General features: G+C 35.6%; 4 protein-coding genes and 1 non-coding gene across 6 annotated transcripts; 3 read left to right on the top strand and 2 right to left on the bottom strand.

Moving 5' to 3' along the window:
- Nucleotides 1–7,723: 7,723 nt before the first annotated feature.
- On the bottom strand, nt 7,724–9,574 carry LOC107775039 (small ribosomal subunit protein eS26x). The gene is made up of 5 exons (XM_016594713.2): nt 9,436–9,574; nt 9,257–9,349; nt 8,417–8,501; nt 8,145–8,278; nt 7,724–8,046 (listed from the first exon to the last, which is right to left on the bottom strand). Exons 1-5 carry the CDS (start codon nt 9,436–9,438, stop codon nt 7,978–7,980), a joined length of 384 nt encoding a protein of 127 aa, XP_016450199.1. The 5' UTR covers nt 9,439–9,574; the 3' UTR covers nt 7,724–7,977.
- Nucleotides 9,575–9,953: 379 nt separating this feature from the next.
- TRNAG-GCC (transfer RNA glycine (anticodon GCC)) lies at nt 9,954–10,024 on the top strand. The gene has a single exon. It is a non-coding gene; the product is annotated as a tRNA-Gly (tRNA).
- A 128-nt stretch (nt 10,025–10,152) lies between these two features.
- On the bottom strand, nt 10,153–16,196 carry LOC107775038 (UDP-xylose transporter 3). The gene is made up of 9 exons (XM_016594712.2): nt 16,055–16,196; nt 15,658–15,694; nt 15,405–15,557; nt 14,320–14,504; nt 13,636–13,703; nt 11,895–12,027; nt 11,505–11,666; nt 11,155–11,427; nt 10,153–10,642 (listed from the first exon to the last, which is right to left on the bottom strand). Exons 3-9 carry the CDS (start codon nt 15,523–15,525, stop codon nt 10,526–10,528), a joined length of 1,059 nt encoding a protein of 352 aa, XP_016450198.1. The 5' UTR covers nt 15,526–15,557; nt 15,658–15,694; nt 16,055–16,196; the 3' UTR covers nt 10,153–10,525.
- A 1,506-nt stretch (nt 16,197–17,702) lies between these two features.
- On the top strand, nt 17,703–21,114 carry LOC107775036 (uncharacterized). 2 transcript variants are annotated; one of them, XR_001645630.2, is made up of 6 exons: nt 17,703–18,625; nt 19,012–19,463; nt 20,065–20,252; nt 20,334–20,400; nt 20,480–20,574; nt 20,981–21,114. XR_001645630.2 is itself a non-coding variant. In XM_016594710.2 (5 exons), exons 1-5 carry the CDS (start codon nt 17,968–17,970, stop codon nt 20,516–20,518), a joined length of 1,404 nt encoding a protein of 467 aa, XP_016450196.1. In that variant the 5' UTR covers nt 17,703–17,967; the 3' UTR covers nt 20,519–20,729. The 2 variants fall into 2 exon arrangements, 1 of the variants encoding a protein (XP_016450196.1); XM_016594710.2 differs by lacking the exon at nt 20,981–21,114 and having other exon boundaries at nt 20,480–20,729.
- LOC107775046 (RING-H2 finger protein ATL72) lies at nt 21,016–23,405 on the top strand. The gene is made up of 2 exons (XM_075242683.1): nt 21,016–21,474; nt 23,004–23,405. Exons 1-2 carry the CDS (start codon nt 21,016–21,018, stop codon nt 23,403–23,405), a joined length of 861 nt encoding a protein of 286 aa, XP_075098784.1.
- Nucleotides 23,406–26,978: the final 3,573 nt, after the last annotated feature.

The following is a 26,978-nucleotide window of genomic DNA, read 5'->3' as shown; positions in this document are numbered from 1 at the left end:
ACATTAAAAGTTATCCCTTCTGTTCACTTTTAGTTGTCTACTTTTGATTTTACACTCCTTTTAAGAAAAAATAAACGAAGTATTATTTTATAATTTTATTCATAATAATGATAAGATTAATTTGGGGTATAAGTAGTTAATGATAAAGGTAAAACAGGAAAAAAAAAAAAAATTGTCTTTCTCTTAGTTCGGTATAGTGGACAAGTAAAAATAAACGGAGGGAGTACAAATTAAAGTATCAACATATATCACTTAACCGCATGGTTCATGGTTAAGCGAATAATGTCATTTATATAATATACAAATATTTTATATTCATTGAATGATTGTAAATAAATAATATTTTTACATTATTATAGTAATGAAAAAATATGTATTTATTACCTTAGTTCAATATCAAGATAACATGTCAAGTGCGACCATGTGAAGACCAACTTGCTTGTCGAAAGAGGAGTTTCGATCTCTCTCTCTATGTTGAACAAAGAAAAGAAATATTGGAGAAATACATTATAGAGTGAGCATAAATTACTAAATTAGAGTAAATTAATCTTTCCCATTGCACATATAACCTAAAACTTGTTATCTCAATGTGTTATTAATTTGTCGCTTAAACATATTTTCAACAATTATTGTCCTATGAAGTGACACTGAATAGAGATATTTGGAGTTAAAACTATTCGTCTTGACTTTAGCATAGGAGGAAAATCCAAACTTCTTTATCCATCTCGTATTTTCAGAATTCTGTTGCTCGGCGGGCCACACAAGTCTAAGGATTATGTCACATCCTCCTCTCTCCGTCTCTACACTTATACGAGAGACCATAATTCTTGTTTTTTCTTTGTTTGTTGTACATTATGTAAGCTAGTTACTAAAAGGTTTTAAATTAGAGGAATTTTCATAAATCACTATTGTTTAGTGGATATTAACTTTCTATAGTTATCATATACATAATTACTTACCATAGCTACTATTTAGTTGTTACAGTAATGTATTCGCTGTATTTGCGTTGCTGTATTCATGAATACAACAGCAAAAAGCGTCTAAAATCAGGGCAGTCCAGCTGTACGCGCATGTATTCGCGCCATGTATTCATGAATACAGTAACGGCAATCACCTTAAAAATAGGTATGTCCAGCTGTCTAATAACGGAAATAATATCAATTAACGTGATACACTCCAAATATAACTCAACAAAATCAATTCTAACATGCCTCATTATCAACCCAATTAATTAGAATAATTTTTCAGTTGTATATAACTGTTGTATTTAGTGTGTTTTAATATATTTTTTATTGTTGCATTCATTAGATTCAATATTTGTATTTATTGTATTCGCTATTTTATATTCAGTGTATTCAAATGTATTTGTATTAATAGTATTTTAGTTATTCCTAATATATGTTATTATTGCTGTATTCAGTATATTTCATTGGTTGTATTCACTGTATTTCCATTTGTATTTAGTGTATTTTACTGTATTTCATTGTATTTTAAAATTAAATATATTCGTTGTTTATATTTTGTTCTATTTTAATATTTGTATTCAGTGTATTTCAATGTTTATATCATGTATTTATGCATATTGTATGTGTAACGACCCGACCGGTCATTTTGAGAGTATTAGCCCCGATCCTCTATTTACTGCCTCCCCTGTATCATTTTATGCTTATGTGACTTGCCGAGGGGATTTGTCTTTGATTTTGGAGTGAAATGGACACTTAGTCCCTAAAACGAAAGCTTAAGTTCTAGGAATTTGACCGTAGTTGGAACTGTGTGAAGATGACTCTGGAATGGGGTTTCGTCGGTTCCGTTAGTTTCGTTGGGTGATTTTGAACTTATGAGCATGTCCGGATTATGAATTGGAGGTCTATAGCTGAATTAGACTTGAAATGGCGAAAGTTGAATTTTTGGAAAGATTGGCCGGGAGTGAATTTTTTGATAGCAGGGTCGGATTCCTATTTCGGAAGTTGGAGTAGATCCGTAATATCAATTATGACTTGTATACAAAATTTGAGGTCAATCGGACTTGATTTGATATGTTTCGGCATCGAATGTAGAAGTTAAAAATTCTCAAGTTCATTAAACTTGAATTGGGGGTATAATTCGTGATTTTAGCGTTGTTTGATGTGATTTGAGGTTTTGACTAAGTTCGTATGATATTTTAGGACTTGTTGGTATATTTGGTTGAGGTCTCGGGGGCCTCGGGTAGATTCCGGGTGGTTAACGGACTAGATTTGGACTTGTTGGAATTGCAGAAAAATCTGGCGCATCAGTTGGTGATTTCCTTCATCGCGTTCGCGAGAGAGGTCTCGCGTTCGCGTAAGGCATCTTGGAGGCCAACTGGGTTTTGTTCTTAGCGTTCACGATATGGTTCCCACGTTCGCAAAGCTGGAGCATTGAGCCTACGCGTTCGCGATAGGGACCTCGCTTTCGCGTAGAGGAACGGGCAGGGGGTCCCATGCATTTAGCTTACGCGTTCGCGAAGGAGGTTTTGGACTGAATGAATTTTTATGCTTCGCGAACGCGAGAGTGAGGCCGCGTTCGCAAAGAAGGATTTCACTGGGCAGATATAAACATTTCAAATCAAGGTTTTTGCCATTTTTATCAAAATTTGAGATAGAGAGCTCAGATTTGGAAAAGATTTTGAGGGATTTTCAGAGGCATCGATTGGGTAATGATTCTTCACTTATTTTTGGTTATATCTCACTAATCTATCATTAATTTCACCTTCTAATTTAAGATTTGAGTTGGGAATTTTGGGGGAAATGGAAGTAGTTCTTTAACCAAACTTTTGGATTTTGATTGAGATTTTGGTATCGGATTTGAGTAAATTTGGTACGAGTGGACTCGTGGTTGAATGGGGCGTTCATATTTTATAACTTTTGTCGGGTTCCGAAATGTGGGCCCCACGGGCGATTTTAGAGTTAAATTTCGGATTTTTATTAGAAAATTTGTATTTTCATATATAATTTATTCCTATAATTTGTATTGACTGAATCGAATTAATTATGACTAGATTCGAGGCGATCGGAGTTAAAAAATCGAGGGAAAGGCATACTACTTGACTGATTGAGCGTGGTTCGAAGTAAGTGGCTTGTTTAACCCTGTGGGGGGGGGGGGGAATCCCTTAGAATTTGATATTGTTATAATATTTTGTGATACGTGAGCGCCGTGTACGCGAGGTTACGAGTGCGTACACGGGCTAAATTTGGAAATATTAGTTCTTAATGAGTAGTCTTCTTTTAAATTCTTTAACTGAGTTGCTTTAGTATATGTAGTGATCATGTTTAGCCTAGTATCACATGTCTATGTGCCTTAACTCTTACTTGTAATATGTGTAACATGCTTAGCTGAATTACTTGCTTCCTTGATTTGATTTAAATCTTTAACTGTAAGGTTCTTGCTGTAAATTTATTGTTTTCCTTCGGTTATCCGTTTCATATTTACTTTGGGACTACAAGGCGGTTCCTCGTGAGATCCCCTTGTACTGCATATTTACATTTTGGATTACGAAGTAGTTCCTCGGGAGATTCCCACTTACTGCATATTTACTTTGGGACTACGAGGCGTTTCCTCGGGAGATCCCTTGCACTGCATATTTACTTTTGGGACTACGAGCTGATACCTCGGGAGCGCCTCCTGTTGTTTACCTCTATTTGTTGTTTTGTTCACTCCTCAGTCATCTCATTATATTATTATATACTCTGTCTTATTTTTCTCTTATTTTCAGTAGGGCTTGAACTGACCTCATCACTACTCTACCGATGTTAGGTTTGGCATTTACTAGGTACCGTTGTGGTGTACTCATACTACTCTTTTACACATCTTTTTGTGCAGATCCAAGTACCGCTTACCAGCCCAGATATCAGTGAGCTACTTGTATATAGAGACTTCAAGGTACATCTGCCAGCGTCCACAGACCTCGGAGTCCCCCTCTATCTTGATCATGTTGTTTCCTTATTTTGGTTGACTCTGATGTATAGAGATACTTAGTATTCCTCTTAGAAGCTTGTGACTTATTTCTACCGAGTTTTGGGAGTTGAAATTATTGAATTGCAGTTTATATTTATTTCATATGTTGAGAATTGAGCTTCAGTTTTATTTTATGTATTTCCGTAAATTGTTAGGCTTACCTAGTTTTAGAGACTAGGTGTCATCACAACAACCTACGGAGGGTGACAATTGGGGTCGTGACAGTATGTACAGTATGCATGAATACATGTGTATTCAGCTATGTTAAAAAAATACAGATCTTCGAACTACATAAATACAGGCAAAAAAATATATTTATATAAAAAATATAATGTATTTGAGTGAATTTGTACATAATACAATATATTTGTATCATTGTATGTGACTAAATTGCAAAGAAGAGAAGAAAGCTCGTCGGAGATGGCATTTTCCGACCAAGAAGAGAAGAAAATTTGTCGGATCCGTACAACAAATTTATGATAAGAGTTCATCACATTGCTCCTTTCTCTTCTAAAATTTCACTCTTTTCTGTTTTTCGATTGCCTTTTACTCTATTCTAATGTCTCGTCGGTCATCAATAATAGGGCATATATCTTGAGTTGCTCGAAGAGAGAGAGAGATTCTTCTTTCTCGTCTGCCATCAATACTAGGGCTTGAGTTGCTCGAAGAGAGAGAGAATGAAGAGAGAGAAAGAAGAAAAAATCTGAGAGAGAATCTTGTGTTAATTCAAAGAAAGAGAGAGGAAAAACATAAATAGCGTATTGCATGCCTCAATGGTAGTATATATCATAAATTTCTATTTTGCTATAAAATATAAAAGGTAGTTATAGAAAATAATATTTTAAAATAATTTTGGTTTATAATAAATAAGGTATATACCTTTCATATATGAAGTAAAATTTTCTTTAAATTATGTAGAAGACAATGCTAATATATTGGGCTAAACTAGCCCAAATACACCCTTAACATGGTGTGATATTGTTCGCTTTGGGCCAAGCCAGCACGATTTTTCCCAAAAGGCCTTACACCATTAAGGATCCCTACACGGCTACACCTTATATGTAGGCTCTTAATCTTTTCAACTACCAACGTGAGACTTTGTTCGCACACCCACCAATTCACGGGTCTTTTTCTTTCTGAGATTCACTGTGTGCCACCTACATTGTTAGAGTGTTTATGACAATTGAAGCCCGCAACTAGCTTCTTTTTATGTGCGCGTCTCCAAACCGAGTGTCGCACCATCACTCTGCCATCGACATACTCATCCCGCAGAACCTGGGCTCTGATACCAGTTGTTGGGCTAAAACAGTTCAAATACACTCTTAACATGGTGTGATATTGTCCGTTTTGGGCCAATCCCGCACGGTTTTCCCAAAAGGCCTCACACTATTAAGAGATCCTCACACCTTATGTGTAGGCTCACAATCTTTTCAGCTACCGATATAGGACTTTGTTCTCATACCCAACATAATATTTTTACATTGTCGGCGTAGTTCTACCCGCTATTATAATTCATTTATCATGTTATATATGTGAGCTATCCATGCTAGAAATAGAATAGAAAATTATCTTAAAAAAATGTTAGTGTCTCTTCCTAAAAAAAGTCGTTTTCTTAAGTTTAGTGCCGTAGAGCCACCAAACTTATTGGGTCACAGTTTAAGCGTGCAACTTCCCAGTGACATAACTGTATACAAAAGGAAAAAAGAAAGCTACCACTGATCAGACAAATGATTCTGTTTGTTTGGATAAGCCCCTTTACGTAATAATTGTTGGCAGTAGCAAAGCAAACTCTATGGGCTGTTTGGAAAGTCATCCTGTAATTAGATTTGGATGTAATTGGGTATAATTATACTGTTTTGGCATGTTTGTCTGACCAAGTAATTACTTGATTAGCATGTAATTGAGTGTAATTGAAGGGGTGTAATTATACTCTTCAATTCTCGGGGGAGCTGAGAATTGCTGGTAATTTACATGGTGTAATTACCATGTTATTTTTTGAATCTCTTTTATTTCTTTAATTTACTTTTTATTTCTATTCTTTTTTTCTTTTTAATTTTTTAAACTTTTTAAATTCTTTTTTTTTCAAATATTATTTTTTTATGTTATTTATTTTTTATTTCCTTATTTCTCATTTTTCAACCTTTACTTCACGTGTTTCTACAAAATTTCTCATAATTTTGTTTCTTTCTTAATTATTTTTCTTTATTTTCTTATTACATTTAGCTATGTTATTATTCTAATTTTTCTAAAAATTATACCCGTAATGTTAGAAAGAATAAGTCATCCGCAAACTTGACTTATAATGAGTGAAGTCATTAAAGTTGAACTTTGTTATTTGATGAGATTATATGTAAACTTAACTATATTAAAATGATAGATTACTTTTTAATATTCAAATAATATTCTTATTTTTCAACCTTTGATTCCATGTAGTTGCTCATTTTTTTTTTCATTAAGCATAATTGTGCTATTATTCTAGTTTGAAACTCCTCCTCCTAATATTAAAAATAATGAATCATTAATAAACTTAGCATATAATGAGTGATGTCATTAAAGTGGAATCTCGTTGTTGAATGAGGTTAAAGACTTATGTTTTCCTTTTCTTTTGAATTATATTTACTTAAATTATGTTGAAACTTATTTTATGTTATGTTGTAATTTTACATAAGAGTATTATGTTTATTTATTTATTTTGGATTTTTAATTTATGTTATATTTTTGCTTCCATTTTATTTTGTTTAGTACTATTCACTTATTAATTTGGATTGCATGACATTTATTTTTCAGTTAAAATTGATAGATTATTTTTTCGTAAAATATTTGAGTAATGTTATGACATTACTAATCATTTTATCAAGCATGCAGTCCATGATATTCTTACAAAATATGTATTTTTAGTTTTTATAATTGATTAAAGTAAAATATTACATTAATTTGAAATATATATATATATATATATCAATTATTTTTATAATATTAGTTACAAATATATGATTAGTAATTAATATATTTTCAAAACACAATATCTATCTTAGATATCAAATATAATATTATTTATAAAGGCATATATTTGTTAAATCTTAACTTTTTAATTTTTGATAATTAAATTTATATTTATAATTTAATCTAACTGTATAATTACACTTGTGCAACCAAATAGTATACTTGTAATTACACTGTAATTACATTATGACAAACAAAGAGTTCGTTGTAATTACAATACTGTGTAATTACTACCTTAGTAATTATACCTATTCCAATTACCTGATGGCTTTCCAAACAGACCCTAAATGGAAAAGTATGTGAACCTTGACAAATAAGACTAAAAATTCACAATTATCTCTTGAAGTTATCTCGATTTCTCGCTATGGATGTTAGGAAATTTCACGAGGAAAGGGAAATGACAATCCAACAAACCTGAACGCTCTATTATGGCTAGACAAACCATTAAGGCAAACCGGCTATATACAATTCTCTAACTTCATTCTAGAAAGTAAAATATATTGTATACTGCAGGATGGATATTAGTTGGAGTTGAATACAAGAAACAATATTATACTCAAACGACCACAATGATGAAGAAAGTTGAACTTGCAATCACTGGCTAATTCATCTCGATTTAGAAACAACGACCAGGTATTCCGATATTCTCAGTAGAAAAATAACTCATAAAATTCAATATGTAAGGGCTGTCTGTTTAGCCTTACATCAGCGGCATTGCTTCCAACAAGGTTTGTATTTGGTATTCAGATTTAGAAAAAACTAACTGATTATTTGACAAATCAGGCAGATGTGATATCTCAAAGCAAACAGTAAATGCATAAATTCATAGAACTTAAATCTCTCTATTCTCCAGCCAGAATCTCATGCCATAAAATAGTACTTGGTCCCATTAAACTGAACCCCCAAAAAAGTACTCAAAACCACCATATATAACAAAACTTCATAGTAACTTTCACATTATCTAGAATCCAAGTCAAACAACATGATCAAAACACCAGGCACTCAAGTACGAGCTGCCGTAGGAGCAGCTCCAGGAACCCGTGGAGCTTGACCAGGCTTTGGAGCATCATCCTGAAATAACCACAAAGAAGCTCTAGTTAAGCAAAAGACCAAGATTGGTTCACTAAAGCTCATAACATATGTTGCACAAAGCATCGAAATTAGAATACCCTTGGGCGCCTGAATCGCTGTGGAGGCTCACGGACCCTCCTATCAGTTCGAGAGCGGACCCTAACCACCTTTGAGTGGATGGCACATGATACACAATATTGCATCTTCAGATACAGCTTAGGCAGAGTGTACGCTGCAGAGAACATATTTCATGTTAGCTGCTGTATGAGCATAAACTAGTGCTCCACGAGGATCACTAAGAAACAAAGAAAGACCCACTCTATAGTCTCTTCCACAACATATTCACAGGAAAAGAAAAAAAGAGGCTCACTTTCAAAAGCACAAGCTTCCTGCACATCCCTAACAGCTGCTTGCTCAACAATATTCCTCACAAGAAACCTCTTGATGGCTTTGTCCTGTCATAATAGGAGTACTAAACATCAAATTAAGTAGCAAACTCTTGTTAAAAAACTTGTCTTATATCAACATCATAGCATGATAACAATGCCAAAAGAAAGTTGAGCCACACACCTCTCTTGTTACCGTGTTGGTCATAAGATACAAAACAGAGACTCTACTGTAGATCTCGGCTATAACTCAGAGAACAGACTTCCACAATATGAACTATACTAAATAACATAAATCATCAAACTGATGAAGTTCCCGAACTACTACTGAACATGCACAGCACTTTCATCAAACCCGATCAACAAGGTGACAAGCACTAACCAGCAGGCATCTACAACTCTGCGTGTCAATCAACAAACTACACCTCAAACTAGATGAGGTTAGTTATATTACAGACGCATCCAGTATTTGAAGTTTATGAGTTACTCCAATGACCTCGAGTTAATATACAATAATAATAACTGGGTTCACATTCAAATATTTATAAATACTTAAGTGAATTTGGGTCTGAACAAGTGCTACAGGGTTCATTCAAGTACAAATCATTCATCTCACAGGGCAATTTGTTCATTATCTTACACTAAAGGCTCACAACTCTATGTATAAAAGCTCAACAGACAACGTGGATCTCGGAAAGCAAATAAAATCGTACAATGCACCTAAAATAAAAAAGGATCAACAATAGTTTCAGAGGAACAAAAAAAACCGATAATATTTATGATCCAAAACCATCGTGTGCTTATCTCAGTATTTAAAGTGGTACCTTAGGGCAGCATTTGCCGCAGTTGGAGCAACGCACGAATTTGACGTGGCCACGTCCATGCTTGTTGCGACCTCCGTTCCTTCTCTTGAACGTCTGCAAATTTGACAAATAAAAAGCTTAGGGAGCGATAGTTTGCTGAGATTTAACTGACATTGTAGAAAAGTTAAACTTTCTCTTACCATTTTCGGAGCTGGCTTGAACTCGACGGCTGCTTACAGAACCTAGGGTTTTCGTTTTTTTTTTTTCAGAGAAAGGGAGCAATGTAAATCGATGGTAATATTGGAGTACCCCTAATTTTCGCGGCTGATCATTCTGCCCCTTAAAGTTTCTTTAATGTTACTGATAGTAGTATATTACCTCAAGTCTCAAGATTATGTGACAGAGAGTCAATGATACGAAATTTAAGAAAAAAAATAATATTCTTGGAAACTTATGCTTCTTAATATTTATATTATTATAATATTTTTAAAATTTATGGTCTTAAACATACTATAATATTTATAAGACTATAAAAGTTTCTCATTAGATAAAATAGAGGCTATAAATTTAATTATTTTCAAATAAAAAATATGTCATTATTTTTAAAATTGATGAATAAGAAAATAGTTTGAACGGAATGAGTAAATAATAAAATCATTTTGCCAAATGAAATTATAGTGAACGTAGAATATATTGTAGAACAAATTACAAGTGTTAAGCACCAGTGGTCTAGTGGTAGAATAGTACCCTGCCACGGTACAGACCCGGGTTCGATTCCCGGCTGGTGCAAACGTTTTTCCACTTTTTTGCGTTTTTCCGTCGACCTTAGGAGTAGTTCTAGTTTTGATTGCACTGTCCCTCCATACAAAGTTACAAACCCATATTACTTCGTCTAAAAAAGAATGGCAAAGCTGCTATTTTACAAGTCAATCAAAATTTTATTACCTTTTATGAATTGAAATCTGATTGCAACATCTTCGTTGTCTTCATAAGAACAAACTAATCCGAGAAAAACTAATCTGAGAGTTTCTGAAGAACATAATACTTAACTAGGAAAAACTGTAAGCTATATATATGTCTAACTCGTACAAGAAGAAACTGCTACGTTAGGACAGCTATCCTTTCCTTCAAATCTACCAACTGCAAATTAGAAAGCTATATTCTTTTCAAATCCTGTAAGTTGTAACACATTCTGCGACGTATGGGAAACTTCGCAGCGACATCTTCATCGCTGAAAACTTATATCTATACTCTGATCAACCGCTAGTCAATAGCCAACCGTCAGAAATTTTATACATGCTGATCCTTGCTAGAATTCCAGCCAGGAGCCTTTGCAACAACACTATCTGCTAAATTGCCAGTGCCTTTTTCAACATTTATTAGAGGATCAGATTCACTTTCCTTGACCTTCAACCACAGAAACAGCAGGTAGGATTAGTACATCTATGTGTCTAACATAGAGGAAAATTTAATACTTAATAAAAAACAAGTTCCCAGAAGATCAGCGATTTAAAGTGAAGGGAGCATAAGGTTTAAATATTAACTTTCTTCTAGATCTGCCCTTCCTATGGGGGTGCAACTAACTAAACAGTTTTGTTAGCAAATCATAACACAAATGCAGTAGTAGTAGTAGTAGTAGTAGTAGTAGTAGTAGTAGTAGTGTAATGAGGTAACACAATAGGAGGTAGTAAATGGAGCCGTGTCACTAACTGATCCATTTGTAAGCATATTGCAGATTTAGCAGTAGTGTAATCAGGTGAAATGAGAGGAGGTAATATTGGGCCTACCGGCCTCCATTACTGGCAATCTTGCAAATCATTGGCCCTTAGTATGAAAAATAGGAGTACCTTTTTGTCTGTCTATGTTCCGGAAAGACACGACATAATGTAGAATACTAAAAAACAAAGGTGTAATAATACCTGAGAGAGATGGGATGCAGCCTCTATGGACTTCTGCTGGCTCTCAATGGTGCAACAATAGGAATAGAGTATCATTCCAAGCATAGCAATGACAATGCCCAGAATGTTTCGCCAGCTGAAGGGGTCATGAAGAAGAACATACCCAAAGGCCAAAACAAGACATGTTTTTAGATGTCCAAGGACCTGATAGGTGACTGGAGAAGTCTTGCCAATTACCAAAAAAGTACTGAAATTCACGGACACAGATATAAGGCAAGAGAGAACAATAAAGGCCTGCCATCAACACGTTGAAGTTAATGAATAATGCTAATATCTAACTTACAATTGAAAAAAAAAAAATTCTAACTTACCAGAACTTTTGGTGTGTAGTTGAAAGCAAACACATTCTGACTTGTCAAAAGCCCATCCAAAAATGGTCCTACTATAAACAAAGTAAGTGATTGATAAGGACAAGACTGATACAGGAGCTGGGTTGAAGAAACTTTGAACTTCTTCTGGATGGTATTCGTCATCTGAGAAGATGGGTTAAGATATCCAAGCAAGAGAAAGATATGATACAATCGTTGTAAATTATAGGTCCTACAGCATTTGCTAATACATATAAATAACTTCCAAAAAAAATTTAAATCTTATTTGCCACAAATAAGGTTGCTAAACTGAAGATCTATGAAGTGGATGGAGGCATGGAGCCACTGAGGCAAAGAACAGAAAGAATTGATTGGCAATACAGCAAAGGATACAATCTGTGCAATACAAGTGGTGACAATTGCAAACATAGATAAAACAGAACCCAAGAGATTGAGCTGCAAATCAGTTACTGTAGCAATTCCAACCCCAAAGAGAAGAACAGTAAGTGCAAGCTGGATATTCCTACTGCAAATCATAGTTGAGAGAAAAATAAACTCGTTAGTAAATATGCACAACTAAAAGAGTAATTTCATAAATGCATAAAGCGAAACAGTAGATGAAAGCAGAACTTGTAGAGCTAAAAGTATCACTTCATAGAGCACTAACATCACTGAGGACCAACAGATACATAGAGGTTAATTAGATCACAATAGCGGAGCCAAAATAGTTTCCAGGGCTTTGGTCTAGTAGTAAGAGTGCAGTGCGTGACGTGTGGATTAGGCGCATGTCATGAATTGGACTCTCTCATAGGCAAAAGCCTAGTATTTAAGTGGAGAAGGTTAGAACGTTGGGCTCATTATCCATGAGTTTCGAACCGTGCCTCACTGACCCTCAGGGTTTCTCAGTTATCAAAATAATAATAGTAATAATAATAATATTGGAGCGAAAAATAAACTCTATTTGTGCACACTGATACTCAGAGTAAAAACCACCCATTATCTCCTCTCACCTTTTCAAATAGTTCCATGACTTACCGCCCCATGACTATTATTTTTATATGATAATTTACCAGTCACTTGCAACCTCAATATTGCATCTAACTCAGGCTTAAATAATCGTCAATATTTGAATCAAACAAGAAAGAATTTCCTTGAAAGAGATTCCATCCATGTTGACAAGGATGCTTCTCAACATCACATAAAAATAGGAGAAACAATCTTGAGAGTGGTCAAACCTAACAGGAAAACTAATGAAATTGACCGAGAATGTTCCAAATGGATCTCTGAATTGTTAAGGACCCTAAAAAAAAATTGATATGGTTGGCTCTAACAATCTTAATGATTAACAGCATTTCACAGGCATATATGCATTTCAAAAGCACAATTTGTCAAGAACTTAATCTTCTGCTTTACCTTTAACCCTGTTAATGGCACTTAAGATCTTTGTCTAGTACCAGTAGACTTTCAGTCATAATCTTAAAGTAGTAGAATTTCTAACACAAAAATCAATTAGCTAAGATGATGAAAGCGCTTTTGCTAGCATTCCCTGATAGAAGCTAACCAACTTTTTTTTGGGTCCAAAATCTAGCAAATGTTTGAATTACTTTCAGCCTGCATAATGCACCTGATCACCCCTATTTGAAAGAAAAAAAAACACCTTCAGGATCTACAAAAGTAAAATAGACATGCAAGGGGCGCATACTCAATCAAAGGTGCCTGAGTATTTTCCTCTAGACACTACTTGCCGTTTTATATAGATTTTGATGCAGATAGTTGTCTTAAACACCTTTCTTTTGCCATATTTTTTGTCTAAGTTGATCTTTATCAAATCAAGAAGAAATGAATGTATATGTGACTATTCAGGCTCAAATTCTAATTATTCAAAGAAATTAATTCTGGATTGAGCCAAACACATGGTGGTGAAAAAGCTTCCTCAATGTAATGTTCCAAGCTTAACAAAACGAGAATAGATCACTATTTGGAAGAGAAAAATGCTCCAAAAGAGAAATAACAATGGCTGTGAAGGTAATGTACTGTGATACTCCATCTACCTAGTGTAAACATAGACTCACTTTTGAAGAACTTTTCGGAAATAGTAAAGAAAATTGAGTAAGTCAACATTAGCAAATTTTACCTGAACTTTTTCCTGTAGAAAAGAGTCTCCAAAAGAACTGTACAGGGGATGATAGCTAATTTTGTCATCTATAATGCAAAAGCAGTAAAAAGATCAGAACAAATAACTGCATTTAAGTTTCGAAATTAACCATAAGCTAAAGATCTCCTCTGCAGAGACAAAATAGAATTAAGCTATAATGAGAGTTTGAGAGCAGCAGGAAACAAGAGGATCACATCACATCAAGTAAATTCGTGTCTAACCACAAAAAGGAAGAAGCTTGCTGCCCTTTCCAAAGAATGAAAATGGAAAAGACCTTAGAATTCAGCTAGCTATGTTGATTGTTAATGTCGTAATGACCATTAAACATTTCATGATAAGATTTTGGCAGCACATCTTCATCGTGAGTAACTTAAGGTCATAGAGGAACAATCTATTTCCAGTTGTAAAATCATGCCGTTCAGCTTCTAGATCTTATAAACACTTTACTATATCAAACTAATTTCCAGCGGATACATTGTTATACCTTGAAACATAGGTACAGAAATAAGGGGACAAGAAATGAGAAAAAGGAAAACTTAAAGAAAAGAGAGTTAAAAACAACAAGAAAAAGATCTTAACCTGATATATCACTAGTAAAGGCAGACAGGTTTAAAATTTATTTTGCCAGATAGTCATTAATAGCAGAAAGGAAAAAGAATGAACCTGATAAAAACCGACAGAATTAAACCCCAGGCTTAGATTAAGAAGTCCAATGGAGGACCCATTCAGTATTCCGAAGCCCATAACAGCTTTCGGATCAAAAGGCTTGTGCTCAAACAATCTCATCCATATAGCCACATGGAGAGAACAAAATGTAACTAGAAGATGCCAGCTTGTCAAAGTCGTAGCTGAGAAAGTAACATAAAAAGTTAGAACTGAAAGCTGAACAAAATAAAATTGACAATTTCTTTTATTAGGTTTTTCAAGAACCAAACTGGAAGTGCCAACTGACAGCCTAATAAATTGTTTCTGGGATGTCTAAGAGGTGTTTAACATATTTTAGATGTAAATGCACAAGAGTGATTTGCATTATGTTATACTTTTTGTTTAACTACTATGCATACACTTGGACCTGATTTTATGTTCTCTCCTCCTACCAGTATGACATAAGCCAAGTTGATCAACTGTCAAATTAAGTTGTTATACATTAGAGGAACAGAGGAAATAATTGCAAGTTGATCAACTGAAGGTTTCACTTTTTCTTGAGCCGAGGGTCTAGCGGAAACAGCCTCTTTATCCCACTTGTGTGATTATACTGAGTATGTTGTTGTTGTTGTATGTAAAGAAGAACATAAACAAAAGAAATAACCAAGCCAAAATATTTTAGCTGTTTCTGCTACCGACTAATTACAAACAGTCGAACCCATTTTTTTGGCGTAAAATATTGAGGTTTACTGAATGACATTCGTCCAAACAACAACAATCTTAGAAATCTTTTCCCCCACAAACTCTGGTGATTCACCATGTGAAAGTAATCAACGAATCAATCAATTATGCCTCAATCTGAATAGTTCCTGTTGGCTATATGAAAATGTCCATTCCCCCTCTAAATGCATTAAATAATTTATCTTTTCAAGGTAAATTAAATGTTAATTGTAAAGCAAGTACCTAATTTCACGAAGCAAGTTCTACAACATAAGCAACTCACTCGTAAAATTAGTCATTATACTAATGGAAGAAAACACACACGCACACACACAGAAATACACAAAAAAGAAATGCCTTTTGAGAGAAGTTATGAAACTAACCAAATGTAAAACCTAGGGTGCTAATAAGCGCCTTATTGCAAATAACAATGGACACAGAAGACACCACCGACAAACTCAGTGCCCCTATGGTCCCCAGCTGAAACCTCTGCCCTTCGCTCATTTTCGCTTTTTCTCCAATCCCAACCTCAAAATCTGCACATCAAATGTAATTTTTCCACCTCTTATATCATTAAAAAAAAAAAAGAAGAAGCTAAATGCAAATCATTTTGCAATTTCACATCCAAATTCTTACCTCATCGCAATCGTGCATCCATACAAAACCAGCTCAGCTGAAAATAAACGTCCAATTCCGATATAAATGTGATTTACTCAACGAGATATAACAATCCATTAAAAACCATACACGAATCCATCATATATGCGGTGGATCAACATGCACGTGTGTGTGAATAAATTTTAAAAATGCAGTATACATATGTACAGAGAATTTTTTAAAGCAAAAACTAAGAATATGTTAAGCAGTGCACCAAATGATTCAAAATTTTCGATTCGCCTCCGCAGGGAGATGAAAATTGCAATAATACGCTTTGTGAAATTATAGATCTGCTACTTAGATGGGATATATTATAATATTCATACAAATATACGTACAGGTAATATGGAGAAAGAATGGAAGAAAATGGAAGAACCTGAAAAACTTCGGATCACGGAAATGGAGGTAAGTGATGTGCGCTAAGTGTTTGATAGAACGTTAAAAGCATTAGAAGCAGAATTCGGAAAATTTCACCACCATATTTATAGCTTTTTGTTGTTTAATAATTTAATTTTGACTTTTTAACTGAATTCCAGCGAGCTTTTCGCAGGGCGGATCACGTGAGTCTTTTTATTTAGTAAGAAATATTCAGATGGGTGTGTTTGCTACTAAGGAAAATGTTTTCCGCCAAAAATGTTTTTATGAAATATTCAGATGGATCACGTGAATGAAATTTTTTTTACCAAAAGTATTTTTTATTGTTTGATTAGAGAGTAAAAAATATTTTTTTTATTGAAATGAAAAAAAATACTTTTTCTACATGAAAAGAAAGTATTCCTTTTGTTAAAATGAAAACAAATACTTTTTTATATCATGAAAAAAATACTCATTTGTTGAAATAAAAAAAAAACTATCTATAAGATGAAAAGAAAGTATTATTAATAATATTTTTATTTAGGGTGGAGTGAGTGGGTGGGGTGGGGCGGGATTTTTATTGAAACATTATTTGGAAAACACCCTCACCACAATTTCATAATGTAGTTTTCCTTTTTAAGAAATAACAAAAACTAAAAAGAACTTGAGAAAACTTTTTAATAAACACCAACTTGAATTTTTTGTAAGTTATAAAAATAATTTCGTGGACAAAGATTTTTCATTCCATGAGAGTTAGAATGACAATTCTCACCTCTAAAAAATAAGTTTGTGGAAAATCATTTGTTTATTTTATCAACAACAACAATAAATTCAGTGAAATCTCACACGTGGGGTCGGGAGGGTAATGTGTATGCAGATCTACCCTACCTTATGAAGGAAGAATTTGTATATTTTTATTAAAATACAAAATTATCCTTGAGACTTAATTTTCATGCATTAGTTAAATGTATACAGAAAATACAAAGACAAAAGAAATTAGAAGTTTATACTTCAAGAAAAAAGATGTGTTCAATTGTCGCAGTAGCAGTAAACAAGTTCACCAAATTCTTTATAGAAACGAATTTTATGTATAAATACTCCTTGTGTTTCATTTTATATGCCATTGTTATTATTTAGAAAATTAAATATAATTTTCTTTGATTATATTTTTTTTATAAATTGTTTCAAGTAATTTTAGTATAAGAGTATTATGAGAACATTTGAGTAATTGCTTTTCCATATCCAAGGTATATTGCATTAAACACATACCTTATATATAAAAAAGTTTTCAATATTTGTTTTTCACCTATTTTGTATTTTTAGTCCAAATTTACATCATTATGGTTCTGGACTCACATTCTTACAAGGCGCACACAAAAAAAACTAAGAGGATATCTATACTTCAATTAAGAGTTGAATAGAGTTAAAATAATTAGATTTTAAATTTTTATTTAAAATGATTAAAAAATCAATTTTTGAATTGGCACAAAAAACTAAGTGAAGGATTTGATATCGTACTTGGGAAGTCACCATTCTAGATTTTAAATTTTATTTAAAATGATTAAAAAATCAATTTTTGAATTGGCACAAAAAACTAAGTGAAGGATTTGATATCGTACTTGGGAAGTCACCATTCTATTTTAAACAAAGGAAATACTTAATTATTACTCCTGAAATGAATGAAATTTTTAATCATTTGGTACTCATACACCATTTAAGAAGAGTAAGATCATTTCCAATTAGTGAGTATATTTCATCGGAGCTCGCCGGAGTATTTTGGCCGGAGCTTTTAGGAAACCGGGAAGAAAGACAATAGAAGTATAGAACTGAGAAGCACCCGACCCGACCCGACAAAATCCCCTTTCTCAACACCCCGTAGAATAGTCATTCGAAATTCAATTTTAGGGTTCTTAAGGCTCATTTCACGCTTAACAAATGGATGTTGATATATCCCGTTGGATTCTCGAATTCATCCTCCGACAACCGCTCGATGACAGCATACTCAACGCTCTAATTCACACTATTCCACTTCCAAACGACAATTTGAACCTCAAAAAAGCCCTAATCCTCAGAAAACTTGAATCCGAGATTTCTAACGGTTCAGTTACTGAGAAAATCCTCGAACTTCTCGAACTATTCGAGGAACTAGATCATCAAGAAGGAACTGAAACTTTAAAGGAACTGAAATCCGCGTACTGTGCGGTGGCAGTGGAATGCACGGTGAAATTTTTGAATGAAAAAGGGGCGGAAAGTGATAAAGGAAAGTATTTTGAAGCAGTAAAGAGGATATGGAAAAAGAGAATTAATTTAATGGAAAAAATGGAGAATGTAGGGTTCGTATGTGAAGAGTTATGGGATTGGAGGGATGAAATAGAAGCAGCGTTATGGGAAGATAAGTGTTGTGATAATGTGATAAGGAGAAGTAAAGGCATATTTCCTGTTGAGGCGGTTATGGTTTTCGTTAGAGAAGCTAAAGAGAGAATTGGGCCTCCTTTTCTTGATGTTGTGGCGGAGACTTACAGGAGTGATGATACGGTGAGGGCATTTTTTGGAGGGGTGAACGAACAAGGGACTTGCAGGAATAATGTCAGAGGTAGAGCTGTAATATGTAACATTACATCTGCAAAATGTGTCTGAAGATGTTAAATCTTTGTGTGAATGTGTTGTTAAAATCTATGATATGATCTAACTTGAGATATGTATTTGTATGAATACTTTCTATAAGTACCTATGATCTGATTATTGGTTTATGTAAGTGAATATATGACCAATTCTGGATGTTGGTGTTAAAGGCTGAACTTTTTGCTTTTTCTGGTATATATGGGCTATCCTTTGATAAGAGATAAAAGATTACTTTTTGACATTTCCTTGTTGGACCCATAGCAATTTTGTTGTTATTTCTTTTTTGATATATTAATTGTTTAACTCGTATCAGTTTTATGGGTTTCATGTTGAGATGATTGTTTTTTGTGCTTGCAGAAGTGCGCAAAGGAAATGCATTGCCCAGGCAGAAGCATGTTGCTTTCAGACGCACCAGAGGAGCATTAGCTCGGACATGTGGAGGTGTTAGGATCAGTGACTCTATTGAGTTAGGACTTGATGCATCTGGTAGACAGGACTTCCTGCCTACGCCTGAAATCGAGAAAGCACAGGAAGCACTTAAATTGAGTTCGATGGAGCTGCGTGCTATGGTGAAGGATCCTCTACCTGATGTACTACAGTTTGCTGAGACTCTGTCTTCTTTGGTGAGGGATCATATGGGTCATCAGCCTGCCGAAAATAACAGTGACAGAGCCCCTTATCCAGTGGTTGCCAGTAGCAGAATGGATCAAGTTAATGGAGAGAATTGTGAGGCACAGCGTAATTGTCATCCTAGTGCTGCATCCAAGCCAGACCTAATGAACCGAAAGAGTGCTGCCCATACATCTGAGGTATGTACATTGAAAAATTTTCTTGCCTCCACCCGCATAAAAATAACTGGTCAAATGGCTCTGATGGTCACGTTTTAATGCACCAATGCTCTCCAGTAGGCTATTGAATGTATATGGGCGATTTTAACCCGAAGTCTTTATTACAAGATAGTCTTGTTTATTTTCAAAGCTTTACTAGCCTAGTGACTAAATGTGCCAAACTTTTTGCCACTGTCAAGTAACTAAGTGATATTTTGTAAAATAGTGAGGTTAGTATAGTGGTGAGTGTTCCCGCCTGTCACATGGGTCACCCCCCTTCACCCTCCCCCCCCCCCCCCAAAAAAAAAAAAAAAAAAGCTTACAAATGCATGCCTTTTCCTATCCAACTTGTTTGGGACTGAGGCATAGTTGTTATTGTTGTTGTTCTTTCCCTGTCTCCATTTGCATGCTGCACTCAGTGTTGCCAGAGGTATATTAGAGCTTAAACATTAAGCATATTCTTTGTTCGAAAAAATTTGTCCTAAGCACAAAAACTGTATTTGGGACAATTATCCAAATGGTGAAAGGAAAAAAATAGCAGTTTTGTGCTTGCTAATGGTAACAAACACTGATTTCTATACAGTGGGACGATTCAGCAGACGAGTTGATTGAAGGATCACCAAGTGGCGCGAGGAGGTTTACATTACCTAGCCCGAAGAGGACGAAAATCTCTCCCTTGAAGAAATATGAATTTAAAAAATTCACCACGAGGAGAAAGCCCACGAAATGGAGTGCGTTGGAAGAAGACACTTTGAGAACTGGTGTAAAGAAGTATGGAGAATCCCATACTTCCTTTTAACTTTAAAGAAGTATCAACACAAGGTTTAGCGCTCTAAATGTTTTTTTTTGTAGGTATGGTTCCGGAAATTGGACGCACATCTTAAATACTTATCGTGACATATTTGTAGTGAGGACTGCGGTAAGTGCATTCTCATGCTGCTAGTAATAGATATGTCTTTTAATACTCCAACTTATGAAGTCCGGACAATTTTGTTCAGGGTGACTTGAAGGACAAGTGGAGAAACATGATGTCGTAGAGATTTATTTTGAAGAAATTTGCTAATGTATGTGCCTTTTGTTTTGTTTACCAGAGGTATGGCCTTGTATATTTTTTGTATCATGTAAATGTCATGCTGTTCCTATGTATCTTGTTCGATACATCACATTTCAGATGACTATTGTTGTATATCATTTCTGGAAAGTGACAAAAAAAAAGAACTATCAAGGGTCTCCCCAAATTTTGTTGCAGAATTATTTTTTTGTCTGCCTTTATTTTTGTATGAAAAACTTATGGTCCCAACCTCTCCTAATTCCTCATCACACCCAGAAGATAAGAGGAGCAGCAGCCTTGTTTTACTGACAGTTTGAAGTAGATGTGCCACTTGTTTTAAAAAGAAGACGACAACAAGACTGAAATATGTTTTCTTTCATTCATTTCTTACCATCAGCTTTCAGTGTCCTTTAGCTTCACAATTTAATACAACATGCTACCTTCACAGAGTATCTCAGCAGATGCAAAGCCTAGATTGTTAATATGAGAGATGAGTACCGTCTGCCTCGATTTCTTCTGGGTTGCAGTGTGGTGGTTCCGTCGAATCCGGAAAGCAGCTCAAGTGACTCGATTTTAAACAGCTATCTGCTAATAGTTCTTGCAGCTCTGCTACTTGCGCTGCTATGTGCCCTTGACCTGAGGGCAATCGTACGTTGTGTTTTACGATACAACACGAGATTTCCCTTCGAGTCCTCAGAAGCTGCTACTTCACGTTTGGCATCCAATGGAATGGACAAGGATGAGTTGGAAAAGATACCAGTGATGGTTTACGAGCCAGGACTGAGGATGTTTTCTGCTACAGATTGTCCAATATGTCTCGGAGAATTTGAACAAGGAGAAAAGTTGAGAATGTTGCCAAGATGCAATCATGCCTTTCATGTCAAGTGCATTGATGAATGGTTTTCATCGCATTCATCGTGCCCAACTTGCAGGCAACCATTGGTTCTACACGATGGCGAATCCAAAATTTAGACGTTGTGGAGTTTGAATTGAGCTAGAGAATGAGTTTTTAAATATATATCTTATTTTCATCACGTTTGAATTGCGCGCGCGCATATATATATATATATATATATATGTATGTATTCAAACGGAAGTATCGAGTTCCAACACCTCAATTATCAATCTTAGTTGAGATCAATTATATGAATCAACGCAGTCGGTGTTGGTGATCAATTTAAGCCCGTCAATTATTATCTAAAATATTTAAAATTTATAGTTCACATAAAAAATAATAATTTCTATCACGTTTGAATCATTGCACGAATTATATAAAGCTTACTTCTACACGTCTCATGGCGTTTAAAACTAATTCTGGTCCAGGTGGATGTCAGGAAAAAAAAACTATTATGTTGTCTGGCTATCGTTTTTCATTTTTAAATGAAAATACTATGGTCCCAAATGACTCATATTATCTCGTCAAATCACAATCAGTATTATAGCCTGTTTGGCAAAGTTTATTTTTGGGCCAAAAGTATTTTTTTTCAAAAATTTAGTTGTTTTGCCAAGTTTTTAGAAGGAAAAAAGTGCTTTTGAGGAGAAACAAAAGTAGTTTTTGAGTAACAGAAAAAAGTAGTTTCTCTCCAAAAGCACTTTTGAGAAAAATACACTTAGAAACAGTTTTTGAAAGTTTGGCCAAACATTAATTAATGCTCAAAAGTGCTTTTCAAATTAATTAGCCAAACACAATTTTGAAATGTACTTTTGAGAAAAACACTTCTGAAGTTTGGCCAAACATGCTATTATTCTTCTTCCTTATCCTAACTACCGGATAACGAATTAATTGTAGAGCAGCAGGATCCACACAGCCTATAAGGGGTCGTTTGGTACATGGGATAATGATAATAATCTCGGGATAAAGTTTGAGATTAACTTTATTCCATGTTTGATTGGTGCTATTAGCTAATCTCGGAATAACTTTTACACTTAGGGCTCGTTTGGTACGAGGGATAAGAGATAATTAATTTAGGGATTAAATCTGAGATGAGTTTATCCCATATTTTGTTGGGATAAAATCGCGGTATAACTAATCCCGGGAGTGTAGTGTTATTTTTATCGGAGGGTGGGATAACAATTTCAATTCTGACAGCTGGCACTTATTATGATAGAAAAAAATACTCTATAATATTTCAATAGTACTGAAAGACTTTGAACTTACTGCTAAAACAGGAAATGTTTTCTTGCATTCAATTCTTACCGGCTTCTATCAGCAGAAAAAGAAAAGTCTTACCAGCTTTCTACATCATACTCTGCATTTATATTAAAGCTTCATCATGTGATATTCCACACTTTACGTTTCCAGATTTTCTCTCAAGAAATGCAATGCCAAGATTTCTAGTATGAGAGATGAGTACGGTATGTTAAATTTTTTGATCGCTTCATCTAAAAGTTTAAGCCGTTAGAAAGAGTATATTATTTTTAAATTATTTAATTATATTATGTCTCAACATTATCTACTTTGTTTTCTTCAGGGTTACAGTGTGGCGGTTTCAAATAGATGTCTGCTAATACTTCTTGCAGCTCTGCTACTCGCACTGTTAATTGCGCTTGTGCTAAGGGCAATTATACGTTGTGTCGTACGACACAACGGGAGATTTCCCTTTGAATCTGCAGAAGCTGTAATTGCACGTTTGTCGTTGAATGGATTGGATAAAAGCGAGTTAAAAAAAATACCAGTGATAGTTTACGAGCAAGAATTGAAGATGATTTCTGTCATTGATGATTGTCCAATATGCCTCGGAGAATTTCAACAAGGAGAAAAATTGAGGATTTTGCCAAGATGTAATCATGGTTTTCATGTTAAATGTATAGACAAATGGTTTTTATCGCATTCATCATGTCCAACTTGCAGGCAAATATTATTTCTAGCTTAAATAAGTACAAAAGAAATTTTTACATTGCCACTGAAATGTTCCTGTTGTACGTAGTAAGAGATTACCTGCTTTATTATTCAGGTATTATTTTTTTCAAGTCTTGGACAGTGATTTGTAATTATCTTTTAGGTGATATAATATTGTTGTAAAAATATATATAGTACTATTTTAAGTTTCCGTATAAAGAAGTTAAATCCTTGATATAAGCCTTGTTCTACGACAGAGGAAACTTTCCAGGCTCCTTTCTTCTCATTATTCTTGTGGCATCAAGAGATTACACTGATAAGTGACGGAAATAGGATTTTCATCGAGGCGATTCAAAGAATTTAAAAAGAAAACACATAAAGAAATATATATATATTGTATAATTTTCAAGCAAAATGGATTCATCCAAACTCCTTCTTGTTTGACCAAAAAGTATAACTTTCGGTTAAACCTTTATATTTATGTAATAATGGATTAAACCTAGTTAATAATAATATTCCTAAACGTAGATCTTGAAATACGGATAATATGGGGCTGATCTAGTGGGGGATTAATGATATCATGCATTAAATATTCCAAAAGTATGAGCAATAATGGAGAAGTAACTATCAATAAATAACAATAAATGACATTTAAGTAAATAGAAGGAATGATTCACCCAATAATGAATGAGTTAGATGATTGTTCCTCCTGACAATGATGCGTGACAGATAAATCCTAGAATGTTCGAACTATTCTCGGATCTGATGGAAAAGTATCAAATAACATGAACAAGAATGTTGATAAAAAGGTAATGTATGTATCTTTGCTTTAGAGAGAGAATCTTCTTCTGAAAAGTGTTCTTATCAAGTTAATATTACATGTCTATCTTCCTTATCTTTTTTCCCTTATTTATTAGAGACATATCTCTAACAAACCCTAATAGTACAAGTGCAGAGAATATTCACTAGAATATTCTCTTTAATATCCTATTTCAAAAACTAGCCGCTATTGTTCTGTCAACGGTGCTCAACCTCGGTCATTGTTGATATCTCGATCACGAATCTCGCTGCTCCCTGGCCGACCTCAACTGACTCTTTCCTTATTACTATATTACCTTAAATATTCTAGGGCAGATTTTGACCTATACAGTTAGTCCCTCCGCTTATTGAGGCCGTCCTCAAGCGGGCTCGATGAGCGGATATTGTGTAACGTGGTCGAAGCATTTGGACGACCTGAATGAGTCGTGATGGTTGGGGCGAGTTGGCAGCATGTCCCTTTGTGAACCATATCTTCTGGGGTTGTATGTCCCACGTATCAGGATGATGTCATGGCGACAGGGGTCATTATGACGCGATTTCCTGATACATTGCTTCGTTTCGCGCGCGTCTTCTGATCGAATATGCCGCTTCGGTTATAGTTCCATGTAATGATAGATTAATTCCTTGGTTTCGACGCTTGAATTTTTATAAATAGGGGTGTGTGGGTAACGTTTCAATATTTATGACACTGTTGCATAAAACAACTATGTTTCTTCTTCTTCCCCCATTGTTGTATCTCTTCTTATCAAAATCCTTTCCCTCATTCTTCTTCCTCCATTGTCGCGTATCTTCTTACTGGTTTTAGTGATTCTCGCTGCTTCTAACACTTCCTTTCTTGAATATCCTCTCTTAACAACATGGCTAATATATCCTCTGGTTCCGGTATGTCAACTGACCTTGTCCCCATGGCGGTGCTTATACCCCCTCGCGCTGATGGTGTCTCTATCGCCGTTGAAGATGAGAATTTTTCCACAGTGGAGAAAATAATTCCTTGTAGCGAGAAAGTAAGGTCCGACTTTTCGAAGGCATCTGAGGGTGAGCCTGAAGTCTCGGAGTCAGCGATGAAAGAGGTCGATCTATATGAACTTAGGGCAAAGTTCAGCTTTCCTGCCCAAATCGATCTGGTCCCAGCAGGGCGCGATATGATACAAATCCACCGCCCCAGGTATTGCGCGTTCTATGCATACCCTTTCCAAGTTTCCTATACTCTTCCCCTTCTCCCGTTGGCGGAGGAATTTTGTTGCTACTATGGCGTTTGCGTGGCCTAACTTTCTCCATACATCTACAAGCTTATTAGAATGCTTACAAAGTTTGCGGAATTGGTCGGGGTCGAGGTCACACTCCACCATCTGATGCATCTCTTTGCCCCTAGCTTCTACATGGGGACGATGTTGCACCTTCGTCATCGAGGAAGTAAATGCCTGGTGGTGAAGGACAAGGCAAATCGTCAGTTCTGGCTCAATTACATTTTTGTCAGAACTGAAGACGCGGTGACCAATGCGAACGACCTCCCTAAGACTTGGAATTACACTCGTAAGTATCCATATATATATTTCTTATTTTTTTGTTGCTAAAGCACTTGATTTGTTTTGGTCGCCAATTCTGACATTTTATCCCTTCTATGTACAACCAAGACTACGCCCCTCCTTTGGTTGGGGATAATTCGAACTGGATTGGCCGGGTTCTGCCTCACATTGTGGGAATTCGTGAATGGCCGGGCTATCTCAAGAAGTTCGGGCTTGCTTCTTCCCTGGCCAGTGAGTTCATCTGTACAAATATTTGCTACCTCGACCTCATGGTCACTTGTTGCAGTTTATTCTTGGTAGTGATAACCTTCATTCTTTTTCGAAGTCTATTGCGATCATGACTGCAGCTAGGCCTGCCCGGTCATCTACTCATGTTCCATCTTCCAGCGCGGCCAGGTCTGCTCGGTCGTCGACCTCACCTTCTACTGCCTCAGCATCAGTTTCTTCTCTGCCTACGGACATATCGGCAGCAAAGCTTCTGACTTCCCCTTTGTATGGTTTAGTGGATGAGGAAGAGTCATCGCCGAGTGGTGGGACTTTAGTTCCCTGTAAGAGAAGATCGGTGGATGTCGGTGATGGGATCACTCGTGCTGTAGATTCAGTGAGGGGCAATTTCGTCATCTGTGAGACGGCGACAATAGTGCTCGAAGATGACATCGAGTCGTCATCTGAGATTTCGCCATCGGCTGAGGCAGTAGAGGGCGTGTCCCTTCCCGATGTCACGATGGAAGCTGAAGGGCCGTCTGTGAGAGTCTCTGATATTTTGCAGCAAGATGAACCATCGGCCTCGCAACCAGTTGGCGGTCCTTCTTCGCTGGTCGACAGGAAAGGAAAAAACATTGCCAAGGATGTCTACGAGACGGGCTCTGATATTGATGTCGATGAGGTGATGATGATGAGGGAGAGTTTTACCCGACTTGAAGTAAGACTAGAGGGGTCCACGCGGACCATTGCGATCCCCATGGATAGAGATTTTTTGGTTAATACGGAGAATGTGGTTCCTTCCCTTGGTCCTCTCTGTTCTGACGTGGAGGGTAAAACCTTTGAAAAGCTAGATGACGCTACCTTATCAAGGAGCATAGCCGGCCTCGCTCCCAGGGTAAGCTTCTCGACTTCTTCCGTTTTTTGTTTGTCAAGTTCAACATTTAGGCTTCGTCCTTATTCCCCATTTTCTTTGTCTTTATTTTTCAAACCGTAATTTTGGAGATTGAAAGAGCCCGAAGAGAGGAGAGGCGTAAGACTATTTTTCTGAAAATGTAGCG

The sequence above is a fragment of the Nicotiana tabacum genome, chromosome 22, assembly GCF_000715075.1.
Source record: "Nicotiana tabacum cultivar K326 chromosome 22, ASM71507v2, whole genome shotgun sequence".
Taxonomy (NCBI): domain Eukaryota; kingdom Viridiplantae; phylum Streptophyta; class Magnoliopsida; order Solanales; family Solanaceae; genus Nicotiana; species Nicotiana tabacum.
Note: the sequence above shows the minus strand (reverse complement) of the source record. Positions and strands in the feature narration are given on the sequence as shown.